General features: G+C 46.0%; 1 protein-coding gene across 22 annotated transcripts in view; it reads right to left on the bottom strand.

Annotated features, from left to right (window-relative positions):
- DLG1 (discs large MAGUK scaffold protein 1) overlaps positions 1–22,922 on the bottom strand; it is a 280,537-nt gene that overhangs the window by 33,103 nt on the left and 224,512 nt on the right. For all 22 annotated transcript variants that reach the window (XM_075340530.1, XM_075340529.1, XM_075340531.1 and 19 more), the window contains 3 exons: positions 16,732–16,846; positions 11,974–12,150; positions 10,947–11,016 (listed from right to left, as the gene is read on the bottom strand). In XM_075340530.1, coding sequence (XP_075196645.1) covers positions 10,947–11,016; positions 11,974–12,150; positions 16,732–16,846 — 362 coding nt within the window. The remainder of the gene's footprint in view (positions 1–10,946; positions 11,017–11,973; positions 12,151–16,731; positions 16,847–22,922) is intronic.

Raw genomic sequence — 22,922 nt, 5'->3', positions numbered from 1 at the left:
GTATCACAAAAATAATGCAATGAACAACATGTCAAGCATGGATTGTATTTATTAGTTCAGATGAAATCTGTAAACTACATCTAAAATATGCAAAATGTCAGAACAAAAAACCTCCTTCCCTCTAAAAAAACCCCCACTATATTCTTTCATTAATTAGGATTTTAAAACATTACTAGCTGGCCACCGCAGTATATAGCCTACATGTCACTTATGCAGCATTAATAATATTCACTTTTGCCATTTTTTTTTCTATATGTAATCAAAGTTTTTATTTAAATTGCTTTGTGTGACTTTTCTCATTAGTGGACAAATATGAGATAATATATTTTGTAATAGGTGGGCTTTCTATGTATGTGTAAAGATGGGAGGTATTGATGGAATAGAAATATTTAAAACCATTATCTGGCATGAGTTAACTGGACCAAGAACTACCATGGAAGATGGAGATTTGTCATCTGGAAGGTCCGGAGACCACTGGATTAGGTTACAGTAATGGTTCAGTAAGAGTGAAAGGGTGCTAACATTACTAATTGTTCCATTGCAGTGATCCCATTAATTTTTAAACGACAAGTATAATCATATGGTCTATCCATCAACAGAAAAAAATGGAGAATAAGACAAAACAAAGATAGGAAATATACGGGCAGTTATTGGAGGGTTGTTAGTCCACCACAAGTTAATCGTGATATCACACAGTGTAACGCCATTAAGAATCGTATAAGAAAGGTAGGAAAGAAGAATGAGCTAATGCCACCAGTGAATAACTTGAGGTAGGTAAATGTGTAAATGTAAGGTCCCCTCGTCTGACACCACTACAGATTGTGAACACAAGGGACGCAGAGAGGAATCACGGCTGTGCTCTTATCACAGTAACCAGATAGAAGTAGATCAGATGTAATGTAAACTATAGCAACCGGATGCACCAAGGCCGCTAACGATTTGTTAATATTTCTGAAAGGAGTATTGACAACTCTGTCCGTTTTGACTGTAATAATAAAGCAGTATACAGTGATATTCTTGGCATCAACGGTATACAAAACACTGACAGACCCTATAGTTACTCAACAGGGTTTATCAGGCACAACTAAGTTTGAGGTTGTTGTATTTTTAAAGGGAAGCCATCAGGCAATTTGTGCTGCCCAAATAGCAGTCAGTACGAGTCGCAGCCTGGTATATTACTCTCTGAAATACTCCATGTACTTTAAAGATCAAGCTGGGGACCATGGCTGGAGACGAGAATAGTACAGGTTTGCTCCTAGCTGGCTATTCCCAGGACTGCTGTAGGTGATAGACAGGTCTTGAGAAACTGGTCAAGCCCTTGCAGTGACACTGGTATATTTTCTCAGACACTACAGAGCATTTCAAAAGATTAATACCTGGCTACAGTCATGCAGGCAGGATCGGATTCATGCTGCCTGTGGATTGGGCACTACACTACCCATAGTTAGACTATAGCAGAGTGTCCCATCTCGTTAGATTAGTCTTACACCCAAGAATACTGCACTTGAAAGGGACCATGTCACCATGAAAATGCCGTCTATACTGTAATCTCCATGTTACAGAGCAGGAAGGGGCTGAGTAGATGGACATATGGTTTTGTGAGAAAAAGATGCAGTATAATCTGTCTTTTAATGATTTAATCCTCTGCTCCTTCTGGTATTTTGGTCCAGTGGGTGGTCTCTTCAGTGACTGACAGCTTTCTTTATATAAGTGTGCATACAGAGATAGCTGTCAATCACTGATAGGATCACAAATCCAAGAAAGAGCAGAGGTTTAAATGATTAAAACACAGGTAAAAAGGCATATTTACATATGGTAGAGGCTGCAACACTACTACTGCACAAAAGAAAGAAAGAAAATCTTAAATTGAATGTCAACTCTATGTAGTTATTGGAGAAAACCTTTGGCAAACTGAAAATAAACTGTCAGATGGGTCAAGCTGTATGACCATACTAAACAATATAAAGCAATGGAAAATAATCTATGCATAATTCAGACTATTTCCCACCGCCGAAATGACTGCAAAAGCCATCTACTCCTTACAGTGGGGTGTTGCTTGTTACTCAGTGACGGGGTGTTGGACAGGTGCTTTATTGGCCTATAACTAAAACAGGGGAAAATCAATGGCAGCCAGATGCTGCTTCTTGTGCTGTGGCTCTTCGCATTTGGTTTTCCACCTCTGAACACCTGCATAGTGACATGCAGAAACCTGTAGAGGGACAGTGAAAATGCCTCATATTTTAGAATTTATTCCACAGCACTGTACATAGGCAGCAATCGCCATCCAGCTGGGGTCAATATTCCAAGACCATCCTAACAGTGTGTTTTTGGAGTGTGTGAGGCAATTGGAGGAAAGGAAACCTATGGAAATATCGGAGAATATACAAACTACATAGAAATATTTCCCTTGAAAGGGTTATTCCTAAAGAAACAAAAAAAAGTTATCCATCACTAAGATGCCAGATAATTTATTGATTTCTGAGGATTCAACAGAATACAGAGATCTCTGCAGCACAATCTTGACCAGAGAAGAAGAGAGTAGAGTTGAGCGGATCGGTCATAATCCGGGTCCGGCGGATCAGAATCGGGTTGCCGCCGAAGTCCGGATCCGATCCGGAATCCGCAGCCATAAAAATCAATAGGGAATGGGATCCGGAACGAGAGAGAGAGAGTGCAAGAGAGAGAGAGAGAGAGTGCAAGAGAGAGAGAGAGAGAGTGCAAGAGAGAGAGAGAGAGAGTGCAAGAGAGAGAGAGAGAGAGCGCAAGAGAGAGAGAGAGAGAGAGCGCAAGAGAGAGAGAGAGAGAGCGCAAGAGAGAGAGAGAGCGCAAGAGAGGGAGAGAGCGCAAGAGCGCGCGAGAGAGCGCGCGAGAGAGCGCGCGAGAGAGCGCGCGAGAGAGCGCGCGAGAGAGCGCGCGAGAGAGCGCGCGAGAGAGCGCGCGAGAGAGCGCGCGAGAGAGCGCGCGAGAGAGCGCGCGAGAGAGCGCGCGAGAGAGCGCGCGAGAGAGCGCGCGAGAGAGCGCGCGAGAGCGCGCGAGAGCGCGCGCGAGAGAGAGCGCGAGAGAGCGAGAGCGCGCGCGAGAGAGAGCGCGAGAGCGCGAGAGAGAGAGCGAGAGAGTGCGAGAGAGAGAGCGAGAGAGTGCGAGAGAGAGAGAGAGAGAGCGCAAGAGAGAGAGAGAGCGCAAGAGAGAGAGAGAGAGCGCAAGAGAGAGAGAGAGAGAGCGCAAGAGAGAGAGAGAGAGCGCAAGAGAGAGAGAGAGAGCGCAAGAGAGAGAGAGAGAGCGCAAGAGAGAGAGAGAGTGCAAGAGAGCGCGAGAGAGAGCGCGAGCGAGAGTGCGAGCGAGAGTGCGAGCGAGAGAGCGAGCGAGAGAGAGCGAGCGAGAGCGAGCGAGCGAGAGAGCGAGCGAGAGTGCGAGCGAGAGTGCGAGCGAGAGAGCGAGCGAGAGAGCGAGAGAGAGTGCGAGAGAGCGAGAGAGAGTGCGAGAGAGAGAGTGCAAGAGAGAGAGAGAGAGCGCAAGAGAGAGAGAGAGTGCAAGAGAGAGAGAGAGAGCGCAAGAGAGAGAGAGAGTGCAAGAGAGAGAGAGAGTGCAAGAGAGAGAGAGAGTGCAAGAGAGCGCGAGAGAGAGCGCGAGCGAGAGTGCGAGCGAGAGTGCGAGCGAGAGAGCGAGCGAGAGAGCGAGCGAGAGAGCGAGCGAGAGAGCGAGCGAGAGTGCGAGCGAGAGTGCGAGCGAGAGAGCGAGCGAGAGAGCGAGAGAGAGTGCGAGAGAGCGAGAGAGAGTGCGAGAGAGAGAGTGCAAGAGAGAGAGAGAGAGCGCAAGAGAGAGAGAGAGTGCAAGAGAGAGAGAGAGAGCGCAAGAGAGAGAGAGAGTGCAAGAGAGAGAGAGAGTGCAAGAGAGAGAGAGAGTGCAAGAGAGCGCGAGAGAGAGCGCGAGCGAGAGTGCGAGCGAGAGTGCGAGCGAGAGAGCGAGCGAGAGCGCGAGCGAGAGAGCGAGCGAGCGAGCGAGAGCGCGAGAGAGAGCGCGAGCGAGAGTGCGAGCGAGAGAGCGAGCGAGAGAGCGAGCGAGAGAGCGAGCGAGCGAGCGAGAGCGCGAGAGAGAGTGCGAGCGAGAGTGCGAGCGAGAGAGCGAGCGAGAGAGCGAGAGAGAGTGCGAGAGAGCGAGAGAGAGTGCGAGAGAGAGAGTGCAAGAGAGAGAGAGAGAGCGCAAGAGAGAGAGAGAGCGCAAGAGAGAGAGAGAGTGCAAGAGAGAGAGAGAGTGCAAGAGAGAGAGAGAGTGCAAGAGAGCGCGAGAGAGAGCGCGAGCGAGAGCGCGAGCGAGAGAGCGAGCGAGAGAGCGAGCGAGAGAGCGAGCGAGAGAGCGAGCGAGAGAGCGAGCGAGAGAGCGAGAGAGAGTGCGAGCGAGAGAGAGAGCGAGCGACGCGGCGCGAGAGAGAGCGCTGCGCGAGAGAGCGCGCCGGCGAGAGAGCGCGCGCGACGAGAGAGCGCGCGCGCGAGAGAGCGCGCGCGCGAGAGAGCGCGCGCGAGAGAGAGCGCGAGAGAGAGCGCGAGAGAGCGCGCGAGAGAGTGCGAGAGAGAGTGCGAGAGAGTGCGAGAGAGTGCGAGAGAGTGCGAGAGAGAGTGCGAGAGAGAGTGCGAGAGAGAGTGCGAGAGAGAGTGCGAGAGAGAGTGCGAGAGTGCGAGCGAGAGAGCGAGCGAGGAGAGCGAGCGAGCGAGAGAGAGCGCGAGAGAGAGTGCGAGCGAGAGTGCGAGCGAGAGCGCGAGCGAGAGTGCGAGCGAGACGAGCGAGCGAGAGAGCGAGCGAGCGAGAGCGCGAGAGAGAGCGCGAGAGAGAGCGCGAGAGAGAGCGCGAGCGAGAGTGCGAGAGAGAGTGCGAGCGAGAGTGCGAGAGAGCGAGCGAGAGCGAGAGAGAGCGCGAGAGAGAGCGCGAGAGAGAGCGCGAGGCGAGAGAGTGCGAGAGAGAGTGCGAGCGAGAGTGCGAGAGAGCGAGCGAGAGAGAGCGCGAGCGAGAGAACGCGCGCGAGAGAACGCGCGCGAGAGAGCGCGCGCGCGCGAGAGAGCGCGCGAGAGAGAGCGCGAGAGAGAGCGCGAGAGCGCGAGAGCGAGAGCGCGAGAGAGAGCGCGAGAGAGCGAGAGCGCGCGCGAGAGAGAGCGCGAGAGAGCGCGAGAGAGAGAGCGAGAGAGTGCGAGAGAGAGAGCGAGAGAGTGCGAGAGAGAGAGAGAGAGAGCGCAAGAGAGAGAGAGAGAGCGCAAAGAGAGAGAGAGAGCGCAAGAGAGAGAGAGAGCGCAAGAGAGAGAGAGAGAGCGCAAGAGAGAGAGAGAGAGAGAGCGCAGAGAGAGAGAGAGAGCGCACAGAGAGAGAGAGAGTGCAAGAGAGAGAGAGTGCAAGAGAGGCGCGAGAGAGAGCGCGAGCGAGAGTGCGAGCGAGAGGCGAGCGAGAGAGCGAGCGAGAGAGCGAGCGAGGAGAGCGAGCGAGAGAGCGAGCGAGAGTGCGAGCGAGAGTCGAGACGTGAGAGCGAGCGAGAGAGCGAGAGAGAGAGTGCGAGAGAGCGAGAGAGAGTGCGAGAGAGAGAGAGTGCAAGAGAGAGAGAGAGAGCGCAAGAGAGAGAGAGAGTGCAAGAGAGAGAGAGAGAGCGCAAGAGAGAGAGAGAGAGTGCAAGAGAGAGAGAGAGTGCAAGAGAGAGAGAGAGTGCAAGAGAGCGCGAGAGAGAGCGCACGAGCGAGAGTGCGAGCGAGAGTGCGAGCGAGAGAGCAGAGCGATCGAGCGCGAGCGAGAGAGCGAGCGAGCGAGCGAGAGCGCGAGAGAGAGCGCGAGCGAGAGTGCGAGCGAGAGAGCGAGCGAGAGAGCGAGCGAGAGAGCGAGCGAGCGAGCGAGAGCGCGAGAGAGAGTGCGAGCGAGAGTGCGAGCGAGAGAGCGAGCGAGAGAGCGAGAGAGAGTGCGAGAGAGCGAGAGAGAGTGCGAGAGAGAGAGTGCAAGAGAGAGAGAGAGAGCGCAAGAGAGAGAGAGAGCGCAAGAGAGAGAGAGAGTGCAAGAGAGAGAGAGAGTGCAAGAGAGAGAGAGAGTGCAAGAGAGCGCGAGAGAGAGCGCGAGCGAGAGTGCGAGCGAGAGAGCGAGCGAGAGAGCGAGCGAGAGAGCGAGCGGCGAGAGAGAGTGCGAGCGAGAGAGAGCGCGAGCGAGAGCGCGAGAGAGCGCGCGCGAGAGAGCGCGCGCGAGAGAGCGCGCGCGCGAGAGAGCGCGCGCGCGAGAGAGCGCGCGCGCGAGAGAGCGCGCGCGCGAGAGAGCGCGCGCGAGAGAGAGCGCGAGAGAGAGCGCGAGAGAGCGCGCGAGAGAGTGCGAGAGAGAGTGCGAGAGAGTGCGAGAGAGTGCGAGAGAGTGCGAGAGAGTGCGAGAGAGTGCGAGAGAGAGTGCGAGAGAGAGTGCGAGAGAGAGTGCGAGAGAGAGTGCGAGAGAGAGTGCGAGAGAGAGTGCGAGAGTGCGAGCGAGAGCGCGCGCGAGAGAGCGCGCGCGCGAGAGAGCGCGCGCGCGAGAGAGCGCGCGCGAGAGAGAGCGCGCGCGAGAGAGAGCGCGAGAGAGAGCGCGAGAGAGCGCGCGAGAGAGTGCGAGAGAGAGTGCGAGAGAGTGCGAGAGAGTGCGAGAGAGTGCGAGAGAGAGTGCGAGAGAGAGTGCGAGAGAGAGTGCGAGAGAGAGTGCGAGAGAGAGTGCGAGAGAGAGTGCGAGAGAGAGTGCGAGAGTGCGAGCGAGAGAGCGAGCGAGAGAGCGAGCGAGCGAGAGAGAGCGCGAGAGAGAGTGCGAGCGAGAGTGCGAGCGAGAGTGCGAGCGAGAGTGCGAGCGAGAGAGCGAGCGAGAGAGCGAGCGAGCGAGAGCGCGAGAGAGAGCGCGAGAGAGAGCGCGAGAGAGAGCGCGAGCGAGAGTGCGAGAGAGAGTGCGAGCGAGAGTGCGAGAGAGCGAGCGAGCGAGAGCGCGAGAGAGAGCGCGAGAGAGAGCGCGAGAGAGAGCGCGAGCGAGAGTGCGAGAGAGAGTGCGAGCGAGAGTGCGAGAGAGCGAGCGAGAGAGAGCGCGAGCGAGAGAACGCGCGCGAGAGAACGCGCGCGAGAGAGCGCGCGCGCGAGAGAGCGCGCGAGAGAGAGCGCGAGAGAGAGCGCGAGAGCGCGAGAGCGCGAGCGCGAGAGAGAGTGCGAGAGAGAGTGCGAGAGAGAGTGCGAGAGAGAGTGCGAGAGAGAGTGCGAGAGAGAGTGCGAGAGAGAGTGCGAGCGAGAGTGCGAGAGAGCGAGCGAGAGAGAGCGCGAGAGAGCGCGCGCGAGAGAGCGCGCGCGCGAGAGCGCGCGCGAGAGAGAACGCGCGCGAGAGAACGCGCGCGAGAGAGCGCGCGCGAGAGAACGCGCGCGAGAGAGCGCGCGCGCGAGAGAGCGCGCGAGAGAGAGCGCGAGAGAGAGCGCGCGAGAGCGCGAGAGCGCGAGAGCGAGAGCGCGAGAGAGAGTGCGAGAGAGTGCGAGAGAGAGTGCGAGAGAGAGTGCGAGAGAGAGTGCGAGAGAGAGTGCGAGAGAGAGTGCGAGAGAGAGTGCGAGAGAGAGAGCGAGAGAGAGAGCGAGAGAGAGAGCGAGAGAGAGAGCGAGAGAGCGAGAGAGAGCGAGAGAGAGAGCGAGAGCACGTGAGAGAGTGTGAGAGAGAGTGTGAGAGAGAGTGTGAGAGAGAGTGTGAGAGAGAGTGTGAGAGAGAGTGTGAGAGAGAGTGAGAGAGAGAGTGAGAGAGAGAGAAAGAGGAAAAAAAAAACCAAACTGATTCGGATCGTGCACCCCGAATCCCGGGTACTGGTCGGACTCTGATCGGACTCTCAAACCGTGTGGATCCGGATTTTGTGGGTCCGGGTCTGCTCAACACTAGAAGAGAGCATGCTCTCCATTACTTGTAAAATAGTCTTCTGGAAATGGAGTACAGCACTCCACTTCTTTGGCAGTTTCAGAGGCAATAAATGGGCGCAGTTGAAGCATGCGCACCTTTGCTCTATCCTTGATGGAACTGCAGAAATCTATTCTTGGTGTTCCAGAGCTACAATTTTGGGGATACCTTGCTAATATGACAGGGGGGCCGACTGCTTGGATAAGGGATAACTTGTTTTGCTAAGAATAACCCTTTAATCAAATCGAAAGCTAGGGCCACTTGTGGGGGTCAATGAGGAGGGCTTGGATCATTAAAGTGCAACTTGCAGAGAAGAAAAGTCTATTTCTCATGTACTATAGACAGGGGTCTCAGTTTGGACATGCTGAAAAGCTGCCCTACAGAGTCTCTATAAACACTCGATCAAATTATACTTCTGTACGTATAGTACACGGTAGCGGGATTAATTATTTTCTATGATAATGACCAGTTGCTTTAGCTTACATTACAGAAACGTAACATTGATGGCACTATATTAACCAGGCACCATTGTAGACTAAGAATCTAGTGATGCAGATAGAAATTTTGCAAGAATAAAACCTAGTTCACCTCTCCATGTTAGAAAGAGTAAATCTATCTTTTTACCAAAGCTTTGATGATTTACCCACTTGATTAATATTAAGTTAATGAAGGTTGTGAGGTGTAAAGATGTGTCAATCTGCAATTTACAATTATGTTCTACATGGTCGACATTATCAAAGAAGTGGTGTGATACTAAGAAAACGATGCAGAAGAAAAAAGTTTTATAAAAAGAAAATGCAGTACTCTATCAATGGCAAGCGTATTTTTTAACTCATTTCATGCATTTTTGGGTGCAGTGTTAGTACACAGTCTGTGTACAACAGTTATACATTCAAAGAACAAGGACATCATTTAGTAAATTTAGTTAAATAATTCAGTCATTCTTATTGCATGCTCTCAAAGCAGGTTTGACACCCACTACATATAAACTTCTATCTAACACTGATCTACTATTCCTAAAATACAGAAACATGCATCGGGAAAACACAGAAATGGTTTATCATTTAATATTATTTTTAGGCAAACCACATACCATGTACACCAAGCATTATAAAATATGAAGGAACAATTCACTTCCGCGGAAGAAAAGCTTTTAAAATATTTTTTCATGATCGATAAATTCTTTAATATGACCATATGGCTAAATTTAGGTGTAGACTGTGATGTTCGGACTGGCCCACGGTTTCCCCATCTGACATGAAACCTGTGACCAGTAATGCACATCACTGTCTGTACACGCACCACGATTCAAGGACGTGTGAAATCAGTCTGAGGTCTCATTCAACCATCCATTGTTCATGGAAGTGTTCTATCCGTGTTTTTCAGGTATAGTCTTTAGCATTATAGGACATACAGCAGTTCATGTCTGTATTATCTGTGAACCATATGTCCATAAAAACATCATGGAGACGTCAGTTTTTGACCCAAGTCATGGAACAAAGTCAAATATAGAAGCGTCTGAAAGTGAAATCCTTCATGGGTAGGACAAACTTTGTAATTTAGGGATTTTTTTTTTGGTAGTAAACAAGAAAACTGTGATGAAACACATTTTAAAAAGTTACACTGACCAAACTGCTGAAAATCGGTCCAAATCATTCGATTTTTTTTACACATGTGAAAACAATGGACGTCTCAATGAGGCCTTTGGCCCAGAGTTCTTTAGAAACGCTGCTAGTAAGGGTTAGGCCTCATTCAGTTGTCTGTGTTGTCTCCCTTTTTTCACGGGCACAACACAAACGTTTTTATAACCTATGGTGCTATTCCGTTTTTAACGGTGTCACACATGAAAAGGGCCAATAAAAGTCTATGGGTCCATGAAAAACACATTGCACATGGATGGCATCCATGCACTGCACTTATTTAACATTGGAAAGGATAGGAGAAGCTTTGCCATTCATTTATTTCTTTATCCATCCTTGAAAAACACAGATGGTAAAAACAGACACACTGATGACCCTCTGGTACTGGTGTCCTCAGTGTTTTGGATATTTTTTTTTCACGGACGTGTTAATGAGGCCTAAGGAGTAGGGCTTTTGGACTCGTATGCTGAAGCACCGCACATGTGTTTGTTGCACAACATCCTCAGTAACACATGTTGTAAATTTCATCTACTATTTTCACACTTTGATGTACTTTTTTTTTTTTTAACATAAATACATGAAAATATATTGTATTTGACCATGATACAAGCTAAATGAAATATTTCTATAGCTCCCACCTTACAAATAATAAATCTGTCATCTTTATAGACCATGAAAATTCCAGGGAAGTGTAGTTTTCCTTTAAAGCAGAAGCACCTTCTTGCAGAAAACAGGACAACCCAAAGGCTACTATTAAATTACAGGTGTTATGTACTTATTACCACTAAGATTACAAAAAAATATATTGCATGGTATAGAATAGTGATCACAAAAAAGACTATTTTGGAGTAAAAATATATTTCACACAATGGAAAATAACTGAAATGTAACTTGAGCTTATGAGGCACTAGTGTTTGGATTTGCGTATGCAGAAGCATCGGCTAAAGTCACTTCCGGCAAGTCACAGCCTGGCTGCAGAATTCTGAGCATTGCATCTTTATGACCATTTATTTGCAGGTTTAAACCATTACAAATGTGCGTCATGAAATTAGCAGAAGCAGCATGTCCTGCATTAGCCGCCTGCATTTTCCACCATGCTGCCATAATGAGCTTTAAATATCTGCGACTTAGGAATCTGTGCCAACAATTAGATTAGGATAAAGATTAGGCTGACTTGAGGCAGGTTATTGGAATAAAAATCCCCTCAAGTCACAGTGTGATTACAATACAGCAGTCATGCAATATTTTTTTTTTTTAATTCACTGACAGGCAGATTTATATTATGTATAGCTGATGTACAATTTGACTACAAACACCTGAAGCCTAAATGCAGCTTGTTGCCATACCCCCATAACTGTGACATTAGGGGGACAAAGACAAACGGCACAGCATAGATGCATGCGGAACACTACTTACCCCCTTGTCTCCCCTGGCTTTAGAATTAAACTTTACAGTCTTTAACCTTGCTCGCTCCTTTTTCTCAACCCTAAAAGGACATTTAATATAAAGAATACAAAGCATCTGCATTAAGTGCTCGCATATTCATATGGTTAGATAATCTTTACTGCAGCTCTAGACTTTCATTTTGGGTAAATTTAATAAGGCCACAATAGGATAGATTCTCTTGTGTATTAATGGAAATTGAAAAGAATCATTAACATAGCAGACAGCTAATGTTACAATGACAGAAGAAATGATCAACAAAAGGACAAATGAAAACTATTTTCCAAAGAAGTGAGGATTATTCGGCAATGCCACATGTATGGCACAGATCCTGGGGATGCAGAGGCTTAGTCAGGAGCTCCAGACCAGCAGTATCCAGAAGGCTGGAGCCACACTTGAGAGTGACCCCAATGAGGATGGCATCGCACTGCCCGGACTGGCCGCCCACTCTCCTGACAGCTTCATGTATTTCTATGCAGCTGTACGCTCCTGTCTTGAGAGCAAGTGGCGGGTCCACATCATGTCATGCGATGCTCGAAAGTATGACTCCAGCCTTACACAATACCTGTGCCACCCAAGCAATAAAGTCCTAATAATAAAAGCCTGGACTTTTATAGATAAAAACAGGGTAGCAGTTATAGTTTTACACCTGTGTCTCTGTAATGCTGAGGGAAACCATATGACTTGCTAATGATTTGTGTCTGAGAAAAGTCATTTTATTTTTCCTCATAACATGGGTAGGTCAACTATAATCAGATTGACGGAGGTCTCACATCCAGCCGCTCCACCGATCTGCTATTACCATCTCCAGATGTGGCCGGATGGTCTTAGAGCACAGAGAGGACCACCAACGCTGCATCATAGCTTAGTGGCCGCCACTATGTACTACAGAACAGCTCCTATTCATCTGATAAAATACATACTGACGTCATTGTGTACTGTGAAATATATGAACTTGAGAGAACCAGCAACCTCATTACAGGACCAAGATGCACCATACCTTCGCTTGCTTGGAATGACTCCAATCTCTTCACTTTCCCCGGTTGCGGTGACTTGCCGTGCCTGCCACCATTCATCATCAGAGGCGTTGACAACATGCAGAATATCACCAAACTTAAAATTAAGGCCTTGGCTGGGGAGACCACTGTCTTTAGTCTTGTCATAATCAAAAAGTGCTCTAAAAAAATTAAAAAGGGCAGACATTTTCACATTCATCTATGCCATCATTTTTTTCAAACAGCATTTATTACTGGACATTCTTTAAACCCTGATGGTTCACAAGGAAACAATCAGGAATTTTTTCCATTTTTGTCCTCCAAAATGACAGCAAGTCAACAATTTATCTTTGTTATGTCACAAAGTTCCTATCAAAAAAACAAGTCCATGAGAAATGCCTTGGAGAAATAGCGCTAAGGGGCAATGTCTCTCCTTGTGGAAGAGTGACATGCCGGGGGGAGAGTGACATGTCGGGGTGAGATGTCTTATAAGCCATTCAAAGCTCATTTTGGGAAAGTAAATATGCAAATCACCTCTTCAGAGAGGAAGGGGACTTGCACTCTAGTGCCACCTTTTGGAAGTAGTATCCTAAAAGTCTATATCGACACTTTATTGAGCCTTTCCACATGACTTAGGATAAAAGCCAAATCAAACACAATTGAAGAAATATACATTTTATCTACAGAATCCTTAGCATTGAAATGTTTGTAGGTGTGTTCTATTAACCCGTTGTGTTAAAGAAAACAAAAACCAGTTGGTTAGAGTTAGGCTGTGCGCGCACGTTGCGTACAGTCACTGCAGAAATTTCAGATCTGAAGAGCACATGTGCTCTTTAAAATCGCTGCAGAAATGTCCGTAGTGAAAAAAAAAAAAAAAGCCGATTCCATGCGCTCTGCCTGCAGCTCCTGCCATAGACAGAGCAGGGGCTGCCGGCAAAGCGCACAGAAGAAGTGACATGTCACTTCTTAGAACGCAGCGCAGCGTAACTGCATGTATTTAGCGCAGCGTAACTGCATGTATTTACGCAACGTGCGCACATAGCCTTACTTGTAAATGCCGGAAGTGGAAGTCACATGAGCACATGTAACAGCAAATAACTGGAGTAAATTGTGAAGTTTCTTCATTTCTCAAAGGCTTTACTAATATGTGTGCTGGAAAACCCCTTAAAAAGTCTGATTAAAGTTTTACCAGGAAACTCCAATACATTATTGGGGAACTACTCTGTGCATTTTGGGTAAAGTTTCCAAAAAAAAAAAAAACCTTAAAAAAATAAATTATAAAAACACTCAGTTTTCATTCTTTTATTACTCATCGTTCTATGAAAACGTCATTTTTTTTTCTCCCTGTGAAAGGTTATTATACATTAATTTTATTATAGAGTATGCATCTCAGATTGCTGCACTGCATGCTCTGAGGTTTTTAAGTAGATAATTGGCATAACAGGAAATTCCACGTTCTTTCTCCCAGACAGAACAGCACTAGAACATCACTGTCACTACAGAGCCAAGTCTCACCACTTACAGTATTTGTGGTGGGATTTACAATAAGGTACATCTACAAAGAACTGCTGAGACTTAAAGAACTGGTAAAAAAAAAAAAAAAAAGTTTTTGCTCCTCTGTCTGCTTCTTGAAGAAATGCATATCCAGACATTAAGTTTTATAGTCTAGATGTTTGGGTAAAGCTATCATTTAATGTTCATTCTAAAGTAGGCATTTGGGTTGTCTGAAGGAACACTTCATTATATTCGGGAGCACTCACTGTACGCTTGTGACGTGTTTTATAAGTCGGCAATCCTCAATTATTTACAGAGCTAAAACACCTACTTGTTATTAAAGAAGCACACTCATCAAAGTTTTTATCCAATTAATATATTGCAATCAAAATATTATGCGACACTGTAGTTAAAATAGCTTATTTTGTCCTTCTACCCAGTTAATCATTTTATTTTCCATTAGGTCTATGATATCACGTGATTAAAAACAGACTAGCAGAATTCTTCTAAGCTCTATGTAGAAACAGGAAGTCTCATTTCCATGCATGAATTATCACTGCAAAGTCCCTCACAAGGTGGGGGATTACTCATGCAGAGAAAAGACTTCCTATTTCTACATAAAGCTTAGAAGGCTTCAGCTAGTCTGTTTTTAATCATGTGATGTCATACACCTAATATAAAATAGATGAATTAACAGGGTAGAAGGGCAAAAAAAAAAAAGCAACTGTAAGTACCCAGTGCTATACACCATTTGCAGAATAATTAGGTAAGTTTTGTTTTAGGGGATTTTTTTTTTATTATTATTGATCAACAACTATGTTCTCAATCTACCCAAAAGACTCAAATATCAAAGCTTAATATTTTTGGAAGTTACAGAGGTTTTTTTTTTTTTAGATTTGGCTATCTTAGGAGGATATCTGTTTGTGCAGGTAACTATTACTGTGCAGAATTATTAGGCAACTTATTAAAAACCAAATATATTTCCATCTCACTTGTTTATTTTCACCAGGCAAATCAATATAACTGCACAAAATTTAAAAATAACCATTTCTGACATGCAAAAACAAAACCCCAAAAAATTAGCGACCAATATAGCCACCTTTCTTTATGATGACACTCAACAGCCTACCATCCATAGATTCTGTCAGTTGCTTGATCTGTTTACGATCAACATTGCGTGCAGCAGCCACCACAGCCTCCCAGACACTGTTCCGAGAGGTGTACTGTTTTCCCTCCCTGTAGATCTCACATTTTATGAGGGAGGACAGGTTCTCTATGGGGTTCAGATCAGGTGAACAAGGGGGCCATGTCATTGTTTTTTAATTCTTTTAGGCCTTTACTGGCCAGCCACGCTGTGGAGTAGTTGGATGCGTGTGACGGAGCATTGTCCTGCATGAAAATCATGTTTTACTTGAGCGATACCGACTTCTTCCTGTACCACTGCTTGAAGAAGTTGTCTTCCAGAAATTGGCAGTAGGTCTGGGAGTTGAGCTTCACTCCATCCTCAACCCGAAAAGGTTCTACAAGTTCATCTTTGATGATACCAGCCCATACCAGTACCCCACCTCCACCTTGCTGGCATGGAGTCGGAGTGGAGCTCTCTGCCCTTTACTGATCCAGCCTCTGGCCCATCCATCTGGCCCATCAAGAGTCACTCATTTCATCAGTCCATAAAACCTTTGAAAAATCAGTCTTAAGATATTTCTTGGCCCAGTCTTGACGTTTTATCTTGTGTTTTTTGTTCAAAGATGGTCGTTTTTCAACCTTCCTTACCTTGGCCATGTCCCGGAGTATGGAACACCTTGTGTTTTTCGATAGTCCAGTAAAGTTGCAGCTCTGAAATATGGCCAAACTGGTGGCAAATGGCATCTTGGCAGCTTCAAGCTTGATTTTCCTCAATTCATGGGCAGTTATATTTTGTGCCTTTTTTGCCCAACACGCTTCTTGCGACCCTGTTGGCTATTTGCCATGAAACGCTTGATTGTTTGGTGATCACGCTTCAAAAGTTTGGCAATTTCAAGACTGCTGCCTCCCTCTGCAACACATCTCACAATTTTGGACTTTTCAGAGCCCGTCAAATCTCTCTTCTGACCCACTTTGCCAAAGGAAAGGAAGTTGCCTAATAATTAAAGACACCTTATATAGGGTGTTGATGTCATTATACCACACCCCTCCTCATTACAGAGATGCACATCACCTGATTACTTAATTGGTAGTTGGCTCTCAAGCCTATACAGCTTGAGTAGGACTACATGTATAAAAATTATCATGTGATCAAAATACTCATTTGCCTAATAATTCTGCACACAGTGTATGATTAATGCTCTATATTAGGAGGATAAAAACTTTGCTGAGGGTGCTTCTTTAAGAATGAAGCATTCCAGTAGAGAGAAAGTCATTGAAGAAATGATCTAGTAGCCAATAAATCTCAGTAGAGAGATACATCATTTTATGTATTACTATTGGTAGCACAATATATCATTAAATGAAAAAAACAAACAAAAAAACAAAAAAAAACCAACTCAAATTCTTAGCCCCAATGGCATGCTAGCTAATTCTCCCTGGTCAACACTGCAAAAACACATCTCACAGAACTTATCAAGGACATAATGCTCAGGAATTGTACTATACTGCATTTAAATTGCCAGTGGCATTGTTCATGGCTAGAAGCATTAGATGCAAGATGACACTTGGATAATAAAAATAGGAGTGACGTTTTTTTTATGTCACAGAGACTAAAGGACAATCTATGTAATATACAATAAACTTGGAATATTCCAACTACCGTGTATAAATATATAATTTTTCATTGTAGACATTTAAACAAATCACACAAATATTTATCTTTTTATACACACAAATTTTAGCACAGACCCTGAGATCCAGTGTGAATAGGGCATTGCACTATTCAGTCAGTATGAGCGGCGGCTGTAAGCATGCCCCAGCAGTTTGACTGATGCACTGTAGAGCTAGCTGTTAAACCACCGGGGCATGATTATAGTGCTGTAGCCAACAAACCAGCACACCTGTATGACAAAGCCGGAAAATCCGAGGATGAATACATTTCGCTTTCTCCCACTTGCCGCACTTTCAGTAAGGCAGCAGGGTCCTTTAATCTGCAGGTTAAACCTACATCTGAGGGTTAACCGAGTTATCAGATCTGACAGGTTCCATTTGAAAAATGGTCCACATAAATCAACAGCAATAAACATTTTTTTCTTTTGTGATTATATTTTCAATGAAATAAGATAGGTATTTTAGGGTCTCACCTGACATACAGTGACCGTTTCTGACTTGTTCGGAGAGAGCCCGACCCTGAGCTGACGCTGCTGTTCATCATCTGTTCCCTAAGATCGTGTATTTTTGCTTCAAAACGACTATATTCTGTATAGAAGGAAAAAGTATACAATACACAAATACCTGTAACTATTTAGTTATTTGCAAAAGAGCAGTAATATGCTTACAACAAATGAATAGAACAGAATGTGCATTAAAATTTACACAAACCGTGTGAGCTTCCCCTTGAAGGGGTTTACCCACAAACGAAGTTCATTTTAATGAATAGATTTTGGAAAAATAAGTTCCACAATTGAGTGTATTAAAGAAAAAAAAATGTTCCTGTGCGGAGATAATCTTATATAAATGTTTAAATGTTGGCACCCTTGACATTGTTTCAGAAAATGAAGTACTGTATTTTTTCAGATTATAAGACGCACTTTTCCTCCCGAAGGTTTGGAAGGAAAATGCGGGGTGCGTCTTATAACCCGAATGTAGCTTACCGGGAGGTGGTGGAGAGGGGTAGCAGGGGCAATGCTGGTGGCCCCTATGCTAGCAGCTGCTGTGCTGGGGGCCGCTGGCATTGTGGGCTGCTGGTGCTGTGGGCTGCTGAGGCAGGGGCCATCCTTAAGTCAAAGGTGTGGCTTAAAATAATGGCGCCTGGAGTCAGCGACAAATATCTCATCTGCGCACGCACCGCCGACCTAAAGATGGCCCCTGCCTAACCTTGCCACCCCCAGCACAGCGGCCCACAGCCTACAGCAGTTTCTGGATCTTGCCTGCCTCAAGCAGTGAGCAGCGAGCGTCTGGGACACCTGCTTCACCATCGCACTACTCCATCACCGCCCCTGCCTCCTCTGACCCTGCTCCACACCACCGGATTATAAAATGGACCCCTTTTCTTTTTTTTTTTTAATTTTGGGTGCGTCTTATTATTGCAATTACATATGTTTTGTTTTATATATGTATTCATTTACTTTGTGAATGTTCGAAAGAGGAAAAAAAAAAAAAGAAAAAGGGCAAAGTGGACATAACTTCACGCAAAATCCTAAAAGTGGGCTGGACAAAATTTTTGGCACCTTTGCAAAATTGTGAGTAAACATCTTTGTTTCAAACATGTAATACTTGTTCAAATTCACCTGTGGCAAGTAAGTGTGGGCAATATGAAAATCACACTTGAAACCAGATAAAAAAGGGAAAAGTTGACTTAATCTTTGTATTGTGTGTCTGTGCATGTCACACTAAACATGGAGAACAGAAAAGTGAACAGAACTGTCTGAGAAGTTGAGAATCAAAACTGTTCAAAAATATAAACAATCTCAAGGCTATCAATCCATCTCCAGAGATCTTGATGTTCCTTTGTCAAAGGTGTGCAATATAAATAGAAAAGTTTACACCCCATGGTACATTATCTAATCTCCCTGGACGTGGACGGCAGAGAAAAAAATTGATAAGAGGTTGCAGCGCAGGATAGTCCGGATGGTTAATAAGCAGCCCCAACCAAGTTTCCACAAAATTCAAGCTGTAATGCAGGCTCAGGGTGCATCACTGTCAATCCAAACTATGAGACCAAAATAGAGCTTTTTGGTAAAGCACATCATTCAACTGTTTACCGAAAATGGAATGAGGTTCACAAAGAAAAGCACAAAAGTATCCGCAGCCAAAAATGGAGGAGGTTGAAAAATGATTTGGAGTTGTTTTGCTGCCTCTGGCACTGGGCACCTTGACTGTGTGCAAGGCATCATGAAATCTGAAGACTACCAAAGGGTTTTGGGTCACAATGTAGTGTCCAGTGTCAGAAAGCTAGGTTTGCATCCTAGATCATGGGTCTTCTAGCAGGACAATGACCTCAAACATACTTCAAAAAGCACCCAAAAACGGATGGAAACAAAAGCCCTTGGATTTCTGAAGTGGCAGCAATGAGTCCCAATCTAAATCCCATTGAGATCTTAAAATTGCTGTGAAATTATGTTTAATTTGTCTCTCCTCCTGTACCAGTCTGTGCCTTGTATTATTCATGATTATTGCACTTGTCCCTATTATGTATACCTCTTTTCACATGTACAGGTGCCATGGAATAAATGGGGCTATAATATTATATTAATAATAATAATCTAAATGTTCTCCTTTGCAAACTAATTATTAGAAGGCTAAGGTGGTTATTTGTGTCTCTTTACCTCCAGCTCCTTCCCCTCTCCTCCCCATAGACTTATGGGCAGCAGCTGTAATTTGATCCCTCACTAAAGCCAGATATAAAGACAGGTTTGAAGAATATTTGATTGCAAATTATAAAAGCAGGAGAGAAGGGTGTCCACAATCAGGACTCATTGCGTCCTAGACACAGCGGGTCCTGACCTGCGGGTCCGCAAGTCTCCTCTGCAGGAGAACAAAGGAGACCGCAGCTGCTTGTACCCACGATCAGGGTTCAGTGCGCTGCGGTCTCTCGCTTGTGTTCTCCCTACGGAGGACGCATGCAATTGCGCAGGAAACAATTGACATACTGCAGTCTGGAAAGACGCACCACAGGTCAGTGTTTGCTACGGAAAAAAACAAGCACAATGGGCACGGGATTTCTAGAAATCCATCCACTATGCTCGTACTGTAGAAGCACGCTGCATCCAAAACGCTGCAAACACTGATCGTGGGCACGCAGCCTAAGAGAAAAGAGATGCATTTTTCTAATTTAATATATTACAAAGTTTCTTATTTACACTTCTGCTGTTGACTTATGAAAAAATAAAGTTTGTTATTCTCTGTGGTTCTAAGAAGGTACACAACTATTAGATGAAATTAAAATCACCTTGTTTTTCAGCATACAATAAATTTAACGCCATCAATTTATCACCACTAGTAGTTGGCTAGTCATTGGTAGCATGACAAGGCTTTTGCACTGCAGGGCAAAGGAAAATTGGAGATGACCAATTTAGTATAGAGTCAGGGGCAATATTATCTGGGAATAAAAGGTAATGTTACTGCCCAAATCTAGAATCAGACTTGACTGCAAGACAAAGTTTAAAACTAAAATAACGGATGCCAGTTCCGGCGCTGTGATGTAAGGGTGCAGGAGACTGAGCTCCACATCATCCCCAGCCACAGACCGACGTTACAGAGCGTGCACAACCTGGAGACTTTGAGATCAGAGCCATAGGAGGTTGGGTAGCTCCGGTGCATGGAGCAGTACCTGCTGCAGAGCAGAGAAAAGACTGCTGGATCCCAGGCAGCGGCGAAGAGGAAGCTGGAGCAGATGGCCCAGATAGCACCGGGCATGCTGCGGGAAGAACACCAGGGAGGTGACCAGCGGGAGATTGAGGAGGAGGGTGCTGCGCAGGACCCGGGGACAGAGAGACAACCAAAGACCTGGGTCAGCAGATCGATTACACCCACTTAGCCAGTGAACTGGCAGCTCACTTGGCAGGAGAGTTAGGCTGGGGCCACATGTGGATTAGTGCAAGTGCTCGTAGGACACTCGGCTCACGCTCGCAGCACAGCGGGACCAGAGTGTCATGCGACTGTGGTCCGATCCTGCGATCAGACCACACCTGTGGAGAGGAGGGCCAACGCTGCAAAGGAAGAGGGGGGGGGATTTATCTCCCCATTTCCGGCTGATGTGAGAATCGCATTGCACTCCGCTGTAATGCGAGTGCAATGCAATGTTTCTCTTGCGCCCATAGACTTGAACGGGTGCGAGCTTAACAGGATTGCATTCCACCTGCAGCATGCTGTGATTGTTTACTCGGTACAATTCGGGCGGAGAAAGGAAAAAAACACAAAAACGCTTCCCCATAACATATTGGTCCGAGTGGAATGCAATTTTTTTATCGCATTCAACTGGCTCCTTATTACTCGCCATGTTTGCTTACCCTTAAAAAAAAAAAAAAAAAAAAAAAAAAAAAAAAAGAGTCCCTGGCAGCTACAATACAGACAGCGATGCCCCCCCCTGCAGTAGCAGCTCTCCCAGCAGTGAGTCATAATATGAGAATATGAGAAGCAGAACAGAGATTCGGATGTGGAGGATAAAATACCGGTGCTGCAGGGTCAGCTGCACGACATGGAGGTGGGGGCACAATAATGAAGGAGAAGCTGGATGACCTAGAGCGTGGCTCCAGAAAGAGCAACTTGAGGCTCGTGGGCTTACTCCATACTCCATCTCAGCAAAGCACTTGGACAGTATCTACGAGGCCGAGCCTCCTGAAGTGCTGGGATTAACCCATAAGTGCAGAGTGGTGAGAACGCTCAGAGTGGGCCCCGTGAGAAATCAAAAGAGTCCTACACAGAGAGAAGGGCATAGAGGAAAATAAGTCACGACAAGTTATAGTGAAATATTTGGAATACAAAGATTAAGAGGAAATCCTTCGGGCATTTAGGACCCCTTTACGCATACAAGCACAAAGTGTTAATATTTGGAAATTACTCGGCAAAAGTAACGCGTAAAAAAGGCATTCAAAAAAGTATGCAATACACTGCAAGAACATTTCATTTTAACTCTTTTATCCAGCACTGCTGAAAGTGAGAAAACAGGATGGATCCTTTTTTTACATTCAAAGACCCCACTGAAGCGGAGGAGAAACTGGGGGTAGATCCCGAACAGGAGCAAAGACAGACTGGGTGGCAGTGCGGTTGCTCCTCGCATGCCACCTTAAGGGAGTGAGCAGCAGGAGCAAGCCAGACTACGTAGCGACTGGACAAGCATCGAGGAGGATCGGGGACATTGACACTCGGGTAGACCTAAGGAGCAAAGGCCGACCACAAACAAGCCCGGGAAGCAGGGGAGAAGGGCTCCATGGAAGGGTCCAACAGATAGTTAGACTATAACTCTGTCCTGGGGATGATGGGGGTGCTACATGGGAAGGGGGATGCATGGAGCATTGCTGACCATCTTTGTTGTGCTCCTCCTCTACCCTTTGTGACCCCCCCTCTTTTTTTTTTTTTTTCTTTTTTTCTTTCCCTCTCACTCTTTCCTTTCCTGGGTCCCATATCCCTCCTTTCTTCTCTGGCTCTCTCCTTTCTCCCCTCGTTTCGCATCTTCATCTTTCTTCTCTCCAAGTGTGTACAGCTTTTTTTTATATGAGACAAGATCCATCGGGGTAAGACAGAACTGTCTAGTTCCATCCAGTTTGATAACTCAACATTTGTTTATTTGACTGGGAAGGTGAAGGGGATGGAGGAAGATCACAGTAAAAAGGGAAGTCATCTGTAAAGTGTTAATTTCCAGGGTGAGGGAAGGTTTGGAGCTCTTGGTTTGTGGGCTCATTTTGATGTTAGGTTTGATATATGTACAATACCAGAACACTCATGTTGGGGGGTTGTAGTTACACTCGCTACAATAGGGTCACCTCGGGAGACAGAGGTTTGAAATCTGAAGGGGTTTTTGAAAATGGTTAAAATCGTAACCTGAAACATGAAGGGGCTAAAGGTCAGCACACAAACGAATGATGGTCTTGCGCCATCTGAAGAGACTAAAGGTGGATATAGCTATGCTTCAGGAGACACTTGAGTCAGAGAAATTTCTTCCGTATGAACAAACTGTGGGTGGTGTTTAAGGGTCAGAATCTGCGGGACGGAAAGCAGGGGTGTTGATACTAATTAACAAGCATTTCAACCATACAGTGGTATCCCAGGATATTGATGAAGTGGGGAGATATATCCATCTTAATATCACAAGCCCATTGGGTGACTTCAGTATATATAACATTTACGCGCCAAATGTTGATCAGAACCCATTCTTCTCTTATATTACAAACAAAATCTTGGCAGACACGGCACAAAATAAGGTGGTGGTAAGGGATTTCAATACAGGGGGTCAGGGGAGCAGGGTAGAGGGTTTGATGAAAAAGCTTCTGGAAGATACAAAAACCCAGGATAGCTGGAGGCTACATCACCCACATGACTGTGAATATACCCATTACGCACATCCACATGATGCATGGTCAAGAATCGACCATGTTCTCGTCAGCCAAAATCTAGTGCGAAGGATAAGAGGGTGCGGAGGTTGAAAATGTGGTAATTTCAGATCACAGTTCGGTATCGGTTAATGTGCTAGAAAAAATTCAGAGGGGGGTGGATTATATTTGGCAGTTTCCAGCTTTCTTACTTTGGGACAGCAAGTTTCATAAGACATTAAAAGAATGGTGGGAAGAGTTTTCCATGACCAACAGCGAAAATGAGGAGGAAGTGATGTTATGTT

This window comes from Anomaloglossus baeobatrachus, chromosome 3 (genome assembly GCF_048569485.1).
Source record: "Anomaloglossus baeobatrachus isolate aAnoBae1 chromosome 3, aAnoBae1.hap1, whole genome shotgun sequence".
In the NCBI taxonomy this organism is placed as follows: Eukaryota; Metazoa; Chordata; class Amphibia; order Anura; family Aromobatidae; genus Anomaloglossus; species Anomaloglossus baeobatrachus.
This window is presented reverse-complemented; position numbering and strand designations above follow the sequence as displayed.